The 18649-nt window shown below is 33.9% G+C and overlaps 3 protein-coding genes and 1 long non-coding RNA gene across 6 annotated transcripts; 3 read left to right on the forward strand and 1 right to left on the reverse strand.

Annotated features, from left to right (window-relative positions):
• Positions 1-447: 447 nt before the first annotated feature.
• On the forward strand, positions 448-6507 carry LOC101260737 (sister chromatid cohesion 1 protein 1). 3 transcript variants are annotated; one of them, XM_026031696.2, is made up of 19 exons: positions 462-947; positions 1519-1587; positions 1676-1734; positions 1810-1854; positions 1979-1998; positions 2090-2166; positions 2543-2663; positions 3070-3139; positions 3288-3360; positions 3549-3658; positions 4013-4086; positions 4176-4334; positions 4529-4694; positions 4772-5047; positions 5139-5217; positions 5422-5573; positions 5669-5753; positions 5848-5960; positions 6071-6507. In XM_026031696.2, exons 1-19 carry the CDS (start codon positions 895-897, stop codon positions 6151-6153), a joined length of 1884 nt encoding a protein of 627 aa, XP_025887481.1. In that variant the 5' UTR covers positions 462-894; the 3' UTR covers positions 6154-6507. The 3 variants fall into 3 exon arrangements, 2 of the variants coding, with proteins under 2 accessions (XP_025887481.1, XP_025887480.1); XM_026031695.2 differs by having other exon boundaries at positions 463-947; positions 4173-4334; XR_011221523.1 differs by lacking the exon at positions 6071-6507 and having other exon boundaries at positions 448-947; positions 4173-4334; positions 5422-5584; positions 5848-5888.
• Positions 6508-6561: 54 nt separating this feature from the next.
• LOC101267613 (uncharacterized) lies at positions 6562-7810 on the forward strand. The gene has a single exon (XM_004241243.5). The coding sequence runs from the start codon at positions 6909-6911 to the stop codon at positions 7569-7571; it is 663 nt and encodes a 220-aa protein (XP_004241291.1). The 5' UTR covers positions 6562-6908; the 3' UTR covers positions 7572-7810.
• A 391-nt stretch (positions 7811-8201) lies between these two features.
• Positions 8202-9061, reverse strand: LOC138349007 (uncharacterized). The gene is made up of 2 exons (XR_011221524.1): positions 8699-9061; positions 8202-8516 (listed from the first exon to the last, which is right to left on the reverse strand). It is a non-coding gene; the product is annotated as an uncharacterized lncRNA (long non-coding RNA).
• Positions 9062-11179: 2118 nt separating this feature from the next.
• On the forward strand, positions 11180-12355 carry LOC101267317 (uncharacterized). Its single transcript, XM_019214483.3, has one exon. The coding sequence runs from the start codon at positions 11405-11407 to the stop codon at positions 12053-12055; it is 651 nt and encodes a 216-aa protein (XP_019070028.1). The 5' UTR covers positions 11180-11404; the 3' UTR covers positions 12056-12355.
• Positions 12356-18649: the final 6294 nt, after the last annotated feature.

Here is an 18649-nt window from a genome sequence, read left to right on the forward strand (position 1 = left end):
CATTTTATGTAAATAAAGTACCTGTTGAATTTTCAAGAAGAAGAAAAAATGGACCATTTGAGAAATAGCATATAACGAAGAAAATGAAAGAGGACAACATTTGGTGGATGAATTCGGAATGAGATGGGGTTAGGCATTTTTTTTTGTTATGAAAAGAAATGGTGATTGTGGAACAACAGAGAAGAAGAAGAGAAGAAGATGAAGAAAAAAGGGTAGTAAGTTAGATGGGGTGGGGGTTAGGGTGGGGAGAAAGATTTTTTTTTTTATCAATTTAATTTTTTATATATTATTAAAGGAAGGAAAATATTCTTTATCTTTTAAAATTAAAATTATGGGCCCATATGCCACGTGTCGTAGTTCTATTCGTAATTTTTGTCAAAATAAGGAGTGTGCATTACACGCACAATATTTGTAAAGATAATTATTATTTTATGTTTGATAGGTAAATATTTATTAATATTAAAATGTCTAATTGATAAGAGTCTCAGTTGAGGTGTCTAAATGAATTATGCGGACAACTTTAAGGGCTATCGATGATTGGGCCATTAAATTAAGCCTCTTGAACAAGAATAGTAGGGGACACGTGGAAGCCATTCAGGAACGATAGCACAAAAATTCCATTCACTTGAGCTGTGACTTGAGTTCATCAAACATTCATTCTGCAATAGGGTGCGGTCCCCACAATATACTCTGCAAAATGCAATCGCAATCGCTTCTGTTATGGCGGGTATACTCTACAGTATATACAGACGCACAGGCACAAAACACACACACTTTCACCTTTCTCACTTTGCATATGATCTCCCTCTCTCTCTCCAACTATATATACAAAACCTTCTAGCTTCAAGTACTCTGCAAAATCAGTGCTGAAATTTCCTTCTTCACGACGGCAATATGTTCTACTCTCATCAGCTTCTTGCTCGCAAAGCTCCGCTCGGCCAAATATGGTGAAAATTGTCGATTACTACTTGTCATTTCAATTTTTTCCTTTCGAAATTCGTTATGTTCATATGCATACGCTACATTTTTGGAGTTTCTGATTTTTTACTTGCATATGTTGTATATCCTGAGCTAGATTGTCGTTCTTCTTTGGTCGCTGGTTAATGATATTCAGTAGCTTCTTCAACCTATTTCTCGTAATCTGAAGTTATGAGTTATATGTTAAGTTGTCACTGTTAAAATTGGATCTGTTTCTGTTCAGAAAATGCTTGAATTCAAAATTGTTTTATGAAGGTATTGATCCAGTTTACTACGGCTTTTGTTTTGATTTTCTATTCTAAATTTGTTTAATACATATAGATAAGTTGCATGTTTTGTGTTTCTGCGTTTTTTAACTTTCATATATCGCAATCCCTGTAGTGGATCCTCTTTTCGTCATTTGCTTTCTGTGTCTAATGTTCTGTATTCGTTGAAGTTACTTCATAGGATTTTGTGTATATGTTAAGTTCTCATATTTCAATTTGGCTACGAAGAATGCTTAAATTGAAATTGTTTATGATCTTTCTCTTTGCTGTGAAGGATGGCGGCCACTCTGCACTCAAAACTCAATAGGAAAAAGCTTAGTAAACTCAATATTATTAACATCTGGTGAGGCGTTTTCTTCTACTACTACGTTGAAATGCCTTAATTCCTTGTTGATTTTGAGTATTCGTCTTCTGCAATTTCTTTTGTCAAGTGAACAAATCTTAAATCCATCAGTCCCGATGGCTCTGAGGCTTTCTGGAATTCTCATGGGTATGCTTCGAAAACCACTGACTGTCCGCAATTGCTGCTTTTGATTTAGATATCTAATCGACAGTTCTGTTTCAGGTGGAGTAGTCATTGTTTACGAACACAAAGTGAAACTCCTATACGGTATGAATTGCCATGATGACTTCATCATTTCAATTTGAATTTCACGTTAATTCTTTGAATTCTACTCCTACTTTACCCTTCCTTATTTCTTCATTTTTTTTTCTTTATGTTTTCTTTAATGCAGAGGATGTGACTCGTCTCATGGTAGTAACATTTGTCTTCGATCCTAATCAAATTAATCTCTTTCTTTGCTCTGTTTTCATTAAATTCCGCATTTATGATTGGGTACTTTCAGGTGCAAATCAATGAAGCTTGGAAAGTCAAAGCAGCTACCGATCCTACGTTACTTCCCAAGGGTAAATCGCAAGCCAAGTGAGTAACTCATCTCCAATTCGACGTCACAGTATTTTGCCGAGAAGCAGAGATTGTAAGGCCGACTTTTAACAACTTCTAATACTTTCAGTTACCTCAATAGTGCTTCAGTAAATTAACAACTAAAGTATGACTGCCACCAATTAGTTGAAATGATTAACTCAATTTATTATGATTTCTTTCACTCAATGTTTGGGTCAGTTTCATCAATGAGTTATTTAAGGCCTGCTTATGCTGTGAGTCCTTTATACCTAAGGTCTTTGTACTTAAAAATACCTAGTTTAGCGATGAATTGGTTGTAAACATTAAATTCTGATTCCTGTGATTGTTTTTCCTAATGTTGATGAATTTTCATTCCTCATTTCAATTCCTGTAGGTATGCAGCTATTACTCTGCCAGAGAATCGGGAGGAAGAACTCCCAGAGATTGAACAGACATTACGGAATCCAGACACAGTCACAATGATGGATTTCGAACAAACCTCCTATTTCACGATGGTACATTATGGAAAGCTCTGTCACCTCCTCAATCCACGAAATAACTTCAAAAGCAGAAACAAAAATTGTTAGGAAAATTAGGAATTTGTTCGAACTGATCTAATTAAAACTATTGAGCTTGCTTTAGATTGTTAAATAAGTCATATTTCATTATTCAGCAAGTCTGCAAGCTCAACAATAGAAAGTTAACAATGATAAAGTTGTTTGATTTCCCTTCGCCTTTTGGTTACTCTATATGTTTTGTAGCTTGTTCTATGTTATTTCCACTCTTGGGTTTTCTCAGTGTTCATGACCTTGTTGAGTAGGCAATCTTATCTGATACCACTTGGATAAGAGCAGGAAATCTTAGTGAAAATCAGATCACTACATGAGAGTGCAGCTAAACTTGCGGATGTTCAATGTGCAGAGACTAGATAATGCTGATCTCTATGATAAACCCAATGCACAGGAGGAACCTGCTAAGGACTTGCATCAAGGTACACCTAGATCCCACAATCAGCATAGATTATGCTACTTTCACCATCACAATAGAATATATAACTATATCCTAGTCAATGCTACTTTGTTTTCCAGTTTTGTCTTGTTGTGCCCATCTCTAAAACAATCCTGAAACCCTTGTTGCAGTTGATCCAGATAATATCACCCTCGCTGAACGCTTTGAATCCCATCATACAGATATGTTCAATCATTTTGAGAGGTATCACGATGAACAGTTTGTAGGCTCTGTATTTCTAAGTTTGTACGATCAGTTCGCATAAAAACTTCACGTGAACCAAACTATCCACCATTAAATCACAGGAGGCTAATTAGCCCCATTTTTAATTAACTGCAAAGCTTTCCTTCTATTATCCCCCTATTAATTTTTAAGCATGAATTGTTCTGCAGGTTTGATATTGAAGGGGATGAAGAAACACAAATGAATTATACCCAGCCAGAGGATGCTCAAATCCCAAGTACTCCTGTGCAATCTCCACCTCGAGAACAAGCCCATCAACGTAAGAACGTGTTACTATCTTCTACTTTAGATAAATGAAGTTTTTTGAGATGTAAATAGTAGATGGAGTTACGATATTTCATTATTTCACTTGGTTTTCTGATAGAGACATAATGGCAATAAACCCTTCCTCTCAAATAGGAACATGAATGCAAGTCGTACTTACCTACTATGAGATCAGTTAAAATACTTTGTAGCTACCTGGCTGCTTACCATTAAACTTCCGGTTTACATATGAAGTTCCTTCAAGCACAGAACTCTTTTGGATTGAGTTGAGCTTGTAAAAGTCTTTAGATTTCCTTAGGTAATTAATTATTTCTGAAAATTGGTTGAATGGAGCGAAACATTATTGCAGCTGATGAGATCCCTGACAGACATCCAGAGGACCAAGTGAAGCAACAATCTGATGAAGTTAAAGAAGCTTTTGAGGTAGAAACTCCACAAGCAACCAAGCTAGAAAATAATGTAAAGAAAAACTGTCAGCACTAATGTTACGTCTTGACATGATATTGTAGCAGCGGCAGGATCAACAAAGGCCAAAGCCAGCTCGACGAAGAACAAGAAAGGCCACAAGTCTTGCAATTGATCATGAGCAAACTATTATTTCTGGTGACATATATCAATCCTGGCTTCAGAGTTCTTCAGATATTGCATCAAGAAAAAGGAAAAAGAGAAAGGTACTTCCATACCTCCCAATCTAGATCTTCCCCATTTCAATTTTTCCATTGTGTGCACCGTATAACCTTTGATATCAATGGCTAGTCTTTGTGTATCCCAAGAATAGCATGTGCATCTCTCTCTGGAAGGTAACCTTAACTAAACTAACATGCAGCATCATTTATTAGTAACCTTAAGTTTCTATTCTGTGCAGACTTTGAGTGTCTTACCTTCTATGAAGATAGCCAGAATGATGGAAATGCCTCCTATTGCACTACTAGAAGGATTGTTCACAAATGGAAATAAGGAAGTTCACTATCCAGCACCACTCCTAAAATTATGGATGAGGAATACCCAACCTCCGCATGATTCACCTTCCGGTCTGGTTTTTCATCCATGATATTAGACTCTTAGTTGCCAAAACTATAAACAGGTGGTAATTACATTTGACTTGCAGGAAAAACCTCTCCACCCTTTCCTCCTGAACCATCCTATACATCTCCAGGTGAAAGGATGGGTAATTTGGAACCGCCTTTCGAATATTTCCAAGGCGGTGTAGGCTCCCCAGCAGTAGGAATCTCTATAGAAAAACAAAGGGCAAATCTCAACAATAACAAGATTCCACCTGAAATTCTCATGGAGGACCTCAGAACCAATCTTACAAATATGGGACTGCATCCAACAGAGACTAATGGAGTGAAAGAGACTGATCACATGGCCACACCTGGCTCTGGTATATCGATTTTTTTATGAATTTCCCAATCTCCATGATTTGTTCGGCAATCTGATATGGTGGTATAACTAACATTTTTGTGAATCTATAGGTGATGAGCCTAGATCCATTCCAAGCTCAGGATCTGGTCATGGTTTACTATCACAGAATTCTGTAACCGATTCAAGTCGGTTAGTACTACTAGTAGATATATGTTGAGGGATTTGTCTAAAGATGAACCACTTGAATCATACAGACAATGACAGAAGGAAATAATGAATATCATGGATTTCAGCACCATAGGGAACTTTAAAACTTTGCTTCTTTTTAAAATTATGAAGGTCTCACCATATAGCAGCATCTGGTTACATTGATCAAAATTGTTAACTCTTCAGGTCCAACAAGAAAAGACCCCATTCTTCATTGAAGCACAGTGGCAATGGTCTTCAACCAGTAGCAGAAGAGAACCCATGGCACGACCCCACTCTAAATTTCAAGTTGACTAGATTATCTGAACTATCTGAAAATGGTTTTACACAAGACAACGGTTCGTGAATAGTCAGTAACCTTCCCATTTTAGTTCTGGTCATTTTCTTTAATGTGGTTTAGTTTGTTATGAACCTCCCTTCACTATTTTGGCAGAGATATTGATGGAAACCGGACCAACACAAACCCAACATCCATTCATTACTCAACCTCTTGACATGATGACTGACTCTATCAGGATGTAAATCCTTTTCCATTTGTTCCTAAAACTTCTCCAGCTTCACTGTATATCATCTGATTAATTGATTTTTCACCTGATAAACTGATGTCTACAGACAGCTAAAGAGTCATTTTGACACTCCCGGATCGGCAGAAGCAGAATGTTTGAATGAACTAACTCTTGGAATGACAAAGAAACAAGCAGCATGTCTTTTTTATCAGACTTGTGGTATGCAAACTTCTTTCATATCTTTTCCTCTTGCATTGCAGCTCAGAGAAACTTCATAGTTTCCAGCTTCTCATTAGAGAGAATTAATGTTTGCTCCATTCTACGTGCAGTTCTGGCCACTCGAGACTTTGTTAAAGTCGAACAGGAGCTTCCATATGGAAACATCCTCATTTCCAGAGGTGCAAAGATGTAACAACGGATAAATCTAGTAGATGCTAAATCCTCACAAGTCTTATAGATTCATCTATTGTTATAGCTGATACAAATTTATTTTTCGGTTAAGGTATTGGAGAATTGAGGCACAGATTTATAGCTCAAATTTTCAGGAGAAAGTATTTTTATTGTTAACCTATCTAGTGTATAATCGTAGAAGCATAGTTATCTCCAAGAGAATATAGATAGAAGTATATGATTGGTCATTCTGAAACTAGCTAATTGTACTAGCATTTGGTGACAGCTAAAAACTATGGGCTTCCTTTGTTTGATCTTTATAAAAACGGGTCAGGTAACTTAAAGTTTCTGTACGAATTGACCTATTTCTTATTGATCTCTATTTTGTGAAATAAATTTAACTTCTATTTCTTGCCTGGAATCAATTTTATAATAATTAAATTTTCTTACATCAATCACATAGTATATAATTCATTCAATACAAGTTCTAAAAAAAATTGGACAAGTTAGGTCTTTTGTGTAATATTAGAATACAAAATTCTGTCTTGCTATTTCCATTTTTCTTTTTTAATATTAAGGATATTTTTCTTACCAAAAATTAAAAAACCACCCAAAAATAGGCATTCGTGCCAATGACCCACGCCACTTCCGCCCGGTCCAAAATCAAATGCCCTACATTATCTTATCTTTGAATATCTAGAGTCTAGTCTCCTTCTCGCATTCGCAAGAAAATTACTGCCGTAGAAGTTAAAGGCTCTCATTGTTTCCGACGGCGACATGGCAATGACGATGACCACTGCAATGGCATCGCCGTCGCGGCGGCTGCTTATCAACTCTCGACATAGCACCATCTGCACTATCCCCAAGAATGTGGCAATTTACCCAGCAGCAGCAGTTACAAATCAGGGGTTATTGAAGCACTGTATATCCTCGCAAAGATGCCTAAGATCTCTGGTAAAACCAGTATCGGCTGCTAGTTCAGGTTTTGAGGCAGATTTGGGTGACGATGAATCTCTGATACGCGTTAAAAATGCAAAGATAGCTGTTGAGTCCGAAGACGATGAGAAGATACAAGTGAGAGTAGATGTGAGCGAAGAGGACACAAAAACGGTTTTCGAAAAAGTATTGACAAATTTAGCAAAATCAGCGCCCCCTGTTCCAGGTTTCCGCAGGGAAAAAGGAGGGAAAACATCCAAGGTTCCCAAGGACTTTCTACTGCAGATACTTGGTGAAGACCGAGTTACCAATTTTGTAATACGAGAAATTGTTACCTCAACTCTTGCTGATTATGTGAAGAAGGAGAATTTGGCAGTAAAGGATAACAAGATTAGCACCACACAAACTGCCGATGAACTCAAGTCATCATTTGTTCCGGGAACAGAATTCAGATTCAATGCCACCTTAGAGCTTGAAAAATCAAAAACTGAAGCCTCCACATAAACAAGAAGATGTGAAATTTTTTTCTCTCTCACTGTTGAATCTCTTACAATGACTTGTTAGAATAGAATCAGTAGTTCCTGAGGCCAATAGGTTGAAGGATCCTAAAATCTGTTACTCTTTGGCTTACTACTGGTTAAAATTGAAACTGAATTATGATTTCAGTTCTCAACTGAAATTGAATTATTATTCAGTTGGTGTTTCTTGGAGCAATATCAGGTAAAGAAACTTTTGTGGCCATATATTTTCATTTTTATTTTTTTTTGCTTACATTGAAGATATATCTTATCATTGCTTTTTTGGCATCAAGATAGTTGATTAAAGTGGTGCAAAGGAAGGATATTTCAAATGCTTAAAAGTGATTCTATTTAGTGATAATAGTAGCGACAACAGTTAATTAACAAGGGTCATATGGATCTTTTGCTTCACAGTTTGCCACAAATTTAAGTAAGGCAAAGGGAGATACAAATTTTTACATGTAGACATGAACACTAAGACCAGAAGTAAAATTCCCATAGTCATTCCAGATACAAATTTGTAATTGGAAGGCAATATTTACTTTCAATGTCGAATTGACTTCTGTATTGCACATTTTATTTACTTTCAATGTCAAGAACATGAAAGAGCATTAGCTTTAAGCATAAGAAGAAAAGTCATATAATTTCAGTAGAAAGCACAACAGCACTCTAGTTTGTTCACAAATTCAATACTTGAAAATATTTACAGAGCATACGAATCAACCATTGATTAGCTGTATGCAGATTACATATTTCATGCATCAATGTATAATGTATTGACAAAAACATGAACACATCACTTAGGTAAGTATATGATCACCATCCATACTTCATTATCCCAGAAATTACAGAATTCGCAACGAAAAATGACCAAATCTGCTACATTGAACCATCCCTCTCTTATTACGAAAGCCGAACCTAGGGCTCAATCCTACACAAACACAGCTGAATTATTCCTTATATCTATTCATCATTTCAGTCATAATTTAATCATCTTTAACCTAGTCATCCATCTACTACAATCCTTCTCGTTAATACGGCCCGGGATCCACTATATTTGCCAAAACGCATGTAAACAGAGCGAGAAAACAGTAAATAGAGAGGACGACGAACCTTCTAGAACAATGCTTTCAACAGCGGGATAGGAGAAGACAATTTACTAAAAAATTTATTTTGAGCGAGGTACAATCAACAAAACTTCGATACGTGAATTGTGGGGGGTCCAAGCTGTCAGTTAAGGCTGAAGAATGAAACCAAAAGGAAAGAGAATGTAATGTTTGAGTGGGAATTGAAAGAGAAATTGTGGGATTCACGTTAAATTCAATTCCATAAACTAAATATTGTATTGAAACTTGAAAGTCAAACAGTGCATAAAAAAAAGCTAGAAGGAAATAATTGAGGGAATTTAAATAATTAAAATAATTGAGTGAATTTTTTTTTTTTTATTGATGTAAGTTCAATTTATTTTTTTAATTTCACCATGTTCAATTTCTTTGAATTCATAAAAAAAATTAAATTAAAATTTTTCCAACATATTGCTTTAATTTCCCCTCAAATATTATATTTATATATATATATATATATATATATATCTTGAGGGTGAGTTTCAAAGCTTCTTTATCAAAATAAAATTACAACAAGAATTACAAGCAAAAAAATAAAAAACAAATTACAAAAATAAAAGATCAAAAAGAGAAAATGTGAGAAAATGAAGAAGTACAACATGGCCCCACATATACAGCGAGGCACAAAATAAAATATTTCATCTCCATTAAGTTTATTATAAACTTACTCTAATGAACGTGTATTTCCAAGATGATATGAACCTTTTTGTGATAACAAACAATGTATTTACTAATTTGACATAAATATAGTGACTTTTAGATTGATTTTTTTATCTATAAATAGAGATGTTATTTATCATTGTAAGACATGTTAGGTTATTAGCATTTTAATATTAATATTTAACATATTAAATTGCTTTATTTTGGAGTTATAAGAATGGATGACTTCTACGTCATCCATTAGCATTGGTTATCCATCAATGTATTTCATTCTTAATTCCTCCATTACTCCCTTTATAACCTATGTAACTCCCTTTGTAACATATGTAACTCCCATTGTAACTTATGTAACCTATGTAACTCCTATTGTAACCTATGTAACTCCTAAGACAATTATCTTCACTATTTACTACCTCCATTATCTTCCTATTCATTGCTAGGAAGACTTCTTGTAGTATTAATAATGGTAGTCTTCATTTGATTTTAGATACACATACAATTCATAAGAGAAAACAAAGAGTGAAAAAGTTAGTCTAAAGAGAGTTCTTATTAGTTGAAGGGAGGTGTTTTTTTTTTGTGGAACTTTGGACTCAACTCTTGTCCAGAGTTGTTGAGTTATACTTTGTAAAGGCTGTTGTATCCTGGAGGGAACAAGTCAAAGAGGACTACTGCTGGACCGGTGAAAACATTTGCTGCAGTGGGCTTGAATCTCCTTAAAGAGAGCGAGATATCCGCGCCTCAGCCTGAAGAGATTACTTTCTTCATTTTATTTTCAATTGTAATCTTGCAATTTTATTATATTGTAAGTTTTTTCACTAACATGACACAATTATATTTAAAAAAAAGTCTTATTATTCGTCTCCATATCTAGTCTTCTTCTCTTTATATTATATTATATTATTTTGAGCTTTATTTTTATAATAAAAGAAGTTAATTTTGGGGCTAAAATCTAATCTCTTAATTCTTTTAAAATTTAAAACATATTTCAAATGTTTATTAATCTTAAAAGAACCCATTAACTATTAAGCCAACTTCAGTTATAATTATCTCAAATTATTATATTTTAAATTATTATTTTTTTACATAACAACTTTGTTCATTCTATTTATTATTTTGTAAAGAATGTATCAAGTCAAACAAAAATAAATGGAATAAGAGAGTACTAAAATGTTGAAAGATAAAAATTGAAGAACATATTTTGAGGAGGGGCTACTTATCGAGCTAATTATTTCGCTTAATAATTTGACTTATCTTATACTCTAACTTTTAATTATACCAATCCACTAGCAAACTAATAAGATATCAATTAATTCGCTAATGAATTAACAATTATCTAAAAGTTATTGATCAGCATATCAACTAACCTCTATTGCACCTTTTTTTCGATTAAAGCATCTTACACTATACTTGCATGAAGCCATGAACATTGCTAATAATCTGAAATTATTGAATTTATACCAACAAAGAGAACATTGCTTGCATTTAGATCTCGATGAAGGACCTTAAACATGAATCACGTGAAGGTAAAAAAAGACCTCAAATCTATAATTTTAAAAGGGGGATTTAGCTTTAGCATTCATAATAACATATAATATATGTATTTTATATAATTATACATTTAGTACTTTTCGAGGTGACTCCATAAGTTTAGCTTGAGATTTTTATATTGGAGATCTCAATTTTAAAATATTTTGCTGTCTTCTGAATCAAACTTGTCACACCAAATTACCTCTCCTATGTAGTAACAATTCGCAAGTGATAATTCTTAATGAGTTGATAATTTATCACTCTCCTAGTGATTTGCGAGTTTTTAATTTTTCGATCCAAAAGAAAATAAAAATTAAGGGGCAAAATTTAACATCACCCTAATTTAGGGGTATTCGTGTGAATGACCCGCGCTACTGCCGTCCCGTGCAAAATCAAATGCTCTTCATTATCTTATCTTTGAATTTCTCGCGTCGAGTCTTCTTCTCAATTCTCACACTCGCAAATTAGTGTAGAGGTTAAAAAAGCCCTCTTAGTTTCTGAGGGAACTATGACAATGACGATGACCACTGCAATGGCGTCGCCGTCCCGCCGGCTGCTTATCGACTCTTGCTATTGTATCGTCAGCACTATCCCCAAGAATGTGGCAATTTACCCAGCAACAGCGGTTACAAAGAAGGGGTTATTGAAGCACTGTATATCCTTGCAAGGACGCCTAAGATCTCTGGTGAAGCCAGTATCGGCTGCTAGTTCCGGGCTAGAGGCAGATTCAGCTGATGAATGCCTTAAAAATGCAAAGATAGTTGTTGAATCCGAAGAAGCTGAGAAGATACAAGTCAGAGTAGATGTGAACGGGGAGTACACAAAAATGGTATTCGATAGTGTTTTGACAAAATTAGCAAAATCAGAGCAACCGATTCCAGGCTTCCGCAGGGAAAAGGGAGGAAAAACATCCCAGGTTCCTAGGGAATTTCTACCTCAGATACTTGGCGAAGAACGAGTTACCAATTCTGTTATACGAGAAATTATTAACTCAACTCTTGCTGAATATGTGAAGAAGGAGAATTTGGCAGTGAAGGATAACAAAATTAGCATCACACAAACTGCGGATGAACTCATGTCATCCTTTGCTCCGGGAATGGAATTCGGGTTCAATGCCATCTTATGGCTTGAAAAGTCAAAAACTGAAGCCACCACATAAACCCACAGAAGAAGATGTACTGAAACTTTTTCTCACTGTTTAATATCTTAGAATGACTTGTTAGAGTAGAATTAGTAATTCCTGAGGCTAATAGATTGAAGGATCCTAAATCTGTTACTGTTTGGCTTACTACTGGTTAAAGTTGAAATTGAATTATGATTTCAGTAGGCATTTCTTGGAGCAATATCATGTGAGAATTTTTTTGCCCAGTTCACCAACTGAGCAGTTACTTCCTTGGAAACTAGCATCAGAAAAGTAGTGAGTTTTGAAATAAAACTGAAACAAAGATTACAAATCTTCCATTTTGTTGCTGTCATTTAGAATTATATCTTATCATCAGCTTTTTTGGCATCAAGATAGTTGATTCAAAAGGTAAAAAGGAACGGTACGTGAAATGCTTGAAGTGGTCCTGTTTAGTGATAATAGTAGTGACAACAGTTAATTAACAAGGGTTAATGTGGATCTTTTGCTTCACAGTTTGCAACAAATCTAAGAAAGGCAGTGGGGGAGATACAAATTTTTACATGAGGATATGAAAACTAAACATAGTAGTAAAATTTTCCATTGTCATTCCTGGTCTAGAGATATTGTTAACTATTGTGGCTTGATTATGCGGCACACTATATGTTCAGAGATGATAATTGGCAGGTAATTATTACAAAAACAGGGAGAAGCTATGTAGTTGAAGGTTAAGGTAACAATTTACTTTCAATGTCAAATTGACTTCTTGTTGCATGTGTTATTTACTATAACTAGGTTTACATATTTTATCAGGATAAACTTGAAGCTAGTGGTATGCGAGAACATGTGTTGCAAGCTCTTGTGATCGACAGTTTGGCACTATGCAAAGGCTTTTTAGAGCATGGAACGCTCGATTGCATGCTAACTACTCCTATAGTCCTATTATGCCACTGATAACGAGAGACCTTCCATAGACTGTATGATGTTACACCTGATGACTGGGTGTTTCTTGTAGGACTTTGTATAAGTCCCGCATTCAAGGTAACTTGATAATAGATATGCATGATAAACTACTATCTAAATGTTGGTCCTTAATGTATTTATCTAATTGCTGGTTGTGAATGAGTGGAACAAACTAACGGGGAAAAACAAATAACTAAGCACTTTCGTGGCTCAAAGTCATTTGCAGTAGTGAAGTAATCATTGATACAAATACATTTACCTAAACAGCTATATAATTATTATGAGTTTATAATATAAATATTTTCATCTATTGTAAGAGATCCTGATAATGGAACAAAGGCAACACAAAATTCATATAACTTTCTGATTAATTGTTCTATTATATTAGTATATGCTTCCTATTTTATAATATTAACTGTTTGAAGGGCCAGCTCCAGGAAATTGTGGCTCAACAGCAATATGAAGAAAATGTTCAATCAGTTGCAGATGAGATTTTAACCACTAAACTCCGTGAATGGACTATGTTCGTGGAAAGGGGTATGGAAAGAGGCCTCCAGAAAAGATTTGCGTGCAACAAGTGGACTTAGAGGCCAGTATGGCTTCTACAATGGGAAGTATGTGCCAAGAGATGCAAGCAGAAATGGAAAGAATATTGCAGGAAGAACGTTAGCAAGTGGCTGCTGAGCTGCAAAGAAAGAAGAACAAGGGACTTCTGAGTTACTAAGGAAACTAGAAGAGGAGCTTGCCCGCATGGATATACAAGTTGGCAAAAGAACTCAAGTGAAGATGGATGCATTCATGATCAGAATGCAACAGGTAAACATGTATGTTTTGCATATTTGGATATACAGTGAATAAGTCATTTGAAATTTGGACCTTTGTTCTCCCTATTTGCTTTAATGTTAAGCATCTGATGCATTTCTGCCTTACAGATTTGCTAATCTAAAATTGTTACTCATTTGGTCCTCTCAGTGTTTTGGGTTATATATGAAGCTTTGAGTTGGATTTCTCAAAGTGTGGTGCCATTATGAGCGTCTTTTGGTATAGAGGAAAATATTTTTCAATTATTCTACATTTGATCAGTCAAATGTAGGAATACAAGTTCCTTAAAAATGAGGAAAATGGTTTTCCCAATAGAAGTAGAAAACAAGTCCAATAGGTGGCCTTCCAAGCTCATTGTCTCCTTCCACCCCCTAACTCCAACTCCCTGCATCATTTCACCCCCATAGTGTTTCCTAAATTATATATAAATGTTTTTGGGACAATATGTTTTTATTTACATACCACTAATTTGTTAGAAATTTACTTATTTTTTGAAAAAAAATATTCTCTAAGGAATATTTCCTTCGTATCAAACACAAACTAGGTCCTATTACTATCCACTTGTGCATGAAGATCTCTGGAGTATTAACTGCAAGAAGAATATGATGACAATTCAATTCATAACATGGATATGAGTGACCAACAATATTTTCGACACTCATAGAAGTCAATATATCTTGTTTTTATATGATCGTGGTGTTCAGGGCAGCTTGCACAGACCTCGACTAATTCTCCGGGATAGCTGTCGCCTCCTTCCACAACAAGTTACCATGTCATTGTTTACCAAGGGTAGGACAGATGGAAATAAATCTCTAGTGTTTTTGGTTCTGCTGGGATTTGAACTAGAGACTTCATGTTTCTCAACTTACCTCATGCCACACCCTTGAATCAAATTCTCTAGTTCTTAATGGAAGACGAGACGAGGAATAAACTTGTCAATATGTTACATAGATTTTAATTTCCTTCACAGGATTTAACCAGAAGTAATATAAGTTCCTAGCAGTTGAGTATTTTTTTTTTTCATGAGTTGCATCGTTTCTCTTTTTGCTTCTTCCTCGCTAGAAGTTTGTAAATGATGTAATACATACTTGTTATATTAGTTTCTCCCTGAGTCTAAGGGGATTCCAGTAAACTAAAACAACATCATTCCTTTTCAGATACTTTCAAATGTCTAATCCTTGTTTCTTCTTTTAATATCATGTTATTCGTCAATTCCCTGGATTTTTTGGCTTTCCTTCCTGCATAATCTCAGATGTTATCAGTTTCGGGGAGCTTGTGGTTTAATTTGATGCAAAGGGTCGTGGGGTGTGAAAAAAGCCTTTCCCTAGATCCTGGTATGTCATTACTAATGAGAGAAGTTGTCTACTTGTCCCTATGCAATTAGCCTTGAACAATGTTCTACAAAGTGAGTATTCGGACCTTCCCATTAGTACTTGGCTTAGGATCTGCATTTTTTTACACATGCATATATAATGATGTTTATCCTTCGTTTTCTTAATAGCAAAGATAAAGTACTCAACAATGAGGACATGAAGCTACTCAAGAATTTTTTATGAATACATTGGAGTAGTTTGAAAATGTGTGACTAAAGCAGGCAGTAAAATGGGAGTTGTACCATTTTGTTCCGAACTGATGGCCAAATGGTTCTGCAAAGCTGTAAGTGATTGATCAGACAAGTATCAAGGCTTTGAGTAGACTTCTTTCATTTCTCAATTAGCTTGTGACAATTCCTAGCATAAGTATGAGCTTTGTTTACCGCACAAGGGCAATTCATCTTGATCATGTCAACCAGATACCGTTCTAATTATTTCTAGTTGGACTCATTCTTGTATTCCTTCAGCTGTGTTTCAAGAAAACGAAACATATAGATAGCCCTTAAACTAGCAACCAACTCTCAAGTAGAGGTGTTTAGATCTCTGGCTATTAGTTCAGTTAAACCGTCTACTTGATAATTGATAAGAGTTAAAAGCAAAGCGATTATATATGTATTTCGCCTTTCAAAAACTTACATTGTCTAGTGAGCCACATAATCATGTATTACAATATATATAGGAAGAGAATTATGACATCTCCATTGAACCCAGAATAGTGAACATCAAGTTAATATCATTAATTCACTACACTTCATTGTGTCACAGTGCTTTTGTTGGGTTTATTCTTCAGCTATTCTTAAGCGCTCACACTCAAACTATTCTACCTTATTTTGGTGTGAGTTTCTAAAGTAATCGAGAATTTAATAGTGCGAGTGAGTTATTTGATGTCGTGCTTAACACATGTTTCTCTATCGAAATTATGGACAAATTTTTGTCAAAGTATAGTTGGAGGGGTATATTTGAATCGATATAACAAGGTATATATGTAAATTATTTCTAATAGTACATAAATGGTTGACTCTTCTCAACCGTGACGTTTCAAAGGTCAAAATTACCTTTAGACTTAAATGATCTAACTTTTTTTCATTACTTCGTAAGGACAAAATCGAATCATATGGGCTAGAAACGAAACACTTCAACAATAGGTAATCTACGAGTGATCTTGAACTTTTGACTTCACTTACTCCATAAACAAAATTTGATGTTTAATTAGTATTAACTTTTTACTTTATAAATTTTATTCATAAAATAAGTGAAGATCAAAATTCAACAAAAATAATGTATGTAGATTTTATTTCTAGCCGAGAGATAAAGGTACTAAAAGACTGAAGAGCAAAAGTTAAAAAGTAAAAGAAAAAGGTTTATTTGGTTATATGAAATAGCCCTTAGGGGTCCACACATATGACATACGAGAGCAGTGAATGGAGTAAAAAGGCAGGTTTAATTTTGAGTAGTGTAAATATTTGACACGAATCTCAATGTCGATTTTTCCAGGCATTATATAATCAAGCTCAGGGCTTATAAAACACCACATCTGGATGTAGACCCACCTACCTTCCAGATAGAAAAATTTAAATACACGCAACTCATGTCATCATCTGACACAAAATCTTAGTTAAAAACGCCTTTTACCTATTTGTGCACACAAACCCAGCTATACTTTAAGGGATCTTTTGGTTTCGGACTAAGAATATTTCATAATTGTCTTTAGTTCAAGAGTAAATTTATATCATATTATAAATTTTATCACACACTTAATTCTGAAATATTTTATTCTGTTTCATTTAATTTGAGATTATTTACTTAATGAAAGCGTTATTATTCCAAAATGTATATTCATAATAAGTTAGTCTTCGTGTTAAAATTGCCCTAGTATTTAACTTTGCTGATGTATTAGGAGATGGATTTACTAGTTATTATGAATAGATGGGACAATCTCGATCTAAGAAAATGAAATTAGATTCTAGTTTCATTGCTAATTTGTCGATTGATAAAAAAAAAATTGTTCAAATGATAAATATCATTCACCTTTTACTTTACTTTGAGGATATGAATTTTAATCAGAATTTAAGGAAATTCATAGGGCGGAGTAAAAAAAAATGTCGATAGCTAACAGAATTTTTGATAATATATCACTAATTATTTAACTGCAATATTTATCAGTTTCTAAGTTTCATTTTTCATTTGATATTATATATAATATGCAATATGAATAGGACAATTCTAAACCTAGTTATGGTCTACAAGAAGGATGACTACCATTTATCTATGTGATGATGAATTGCCTATATATCTATCTTTTAATATCAAGTTCATTGGAAACTATATATTTGCTATTTTATTTTATTTTTGTCATATGTTTCCTTAGTGGGGATTTAAAAATATCAAAAGAGACGCAAAAGTTCAATATTTCTTACTTTTGACCATTATTGCAGAAATGAAACAAGTTCTTGCCAAAGTAATTAATTACAAGTTGTTATCGATTAATGTCAATTTTGTTTTATTTCAAGTTCAACGTTGTAAAATTTAATATCTACGTAAAAACTACATTGGAGTGGGTTGAGTCAAAGCGTTTGTCTAGAGAGGTTATAGCGATTATTAGCACAATATATTATATGGAATTGACTTGGCATAGTCTATCAAAACTAATTACTTTCCTCCGTTCATTTTTATTTTTACATTCTTATAGAGCAATATACAAATTCATAATTTGATTATATCACACTTCAAAATATTATAAATCCAAAATTTTAAAAAGTATCTACAATTTGCAAATATTATAACAAAAATAGTTTTAAGTGACAATAAATATGCATATTAATTAAAAGTACTAAAACTTTTATCGACATCAGTTAGTTTTCATTGAATCCAGTAACATTATAGATTTTATGAACATTACCACTAAAAATGTTTTTAAGTTGTTATTTTTAATTAATAACCACTAAAAATATTTTTAATATAGTGAAACTAGATGCTCACTCTGTCCCAATCTATGTGATTGATTTTATTTTTAGAAAGTAAAACAGTTCTTAAGTTTGACTGAGAATTTGTGCATGAAAGCTCATTTTTTTGAAAGTAAAATTTATATATTTATAAATTACGTAAAATATATTATGAGTATAAATAATTTATAATTTAAAATATATTTAAAGAATTTCAATAAAAAATAGACTAATTTAAATCTTAAAATACAAAATGTAGTGTCTATAATCATTGATGACGAAGTCGAAGTGTTGAAAAGGAATCTATTAAAACATAGTGAGGAGCTTTCACAAAAGCCAATTAATAGTCGACATGTGAGGTCACTATCTTTTAACTCTTTTTTATCTACTTGAAAAAAGTTGGTGAGTATAAGACTTTCTTCAATGAAGTGTCTTATTCTCACTGCAATTCATACAATTACAACAAGCAACATTTTTTTATTAAAAATAAATCTAGTTAAATTTATAATCACCCTACTTTCCTATTATTTCGT

Source organism: Solanum lycopersicum, chromosome 6 (genome assembly GCF_036512215.1).
Source record: "Solanum lycopersicum chromosome 6, SLM_r2.1".
Taxonomy (NCBI): domain Eukaryota; kingdom Viridiplantae; phylum Streptophyta; class Magnoliopsida; order Solanales; family Solanaceae; genus Solanum; species Solanum lycopersicum.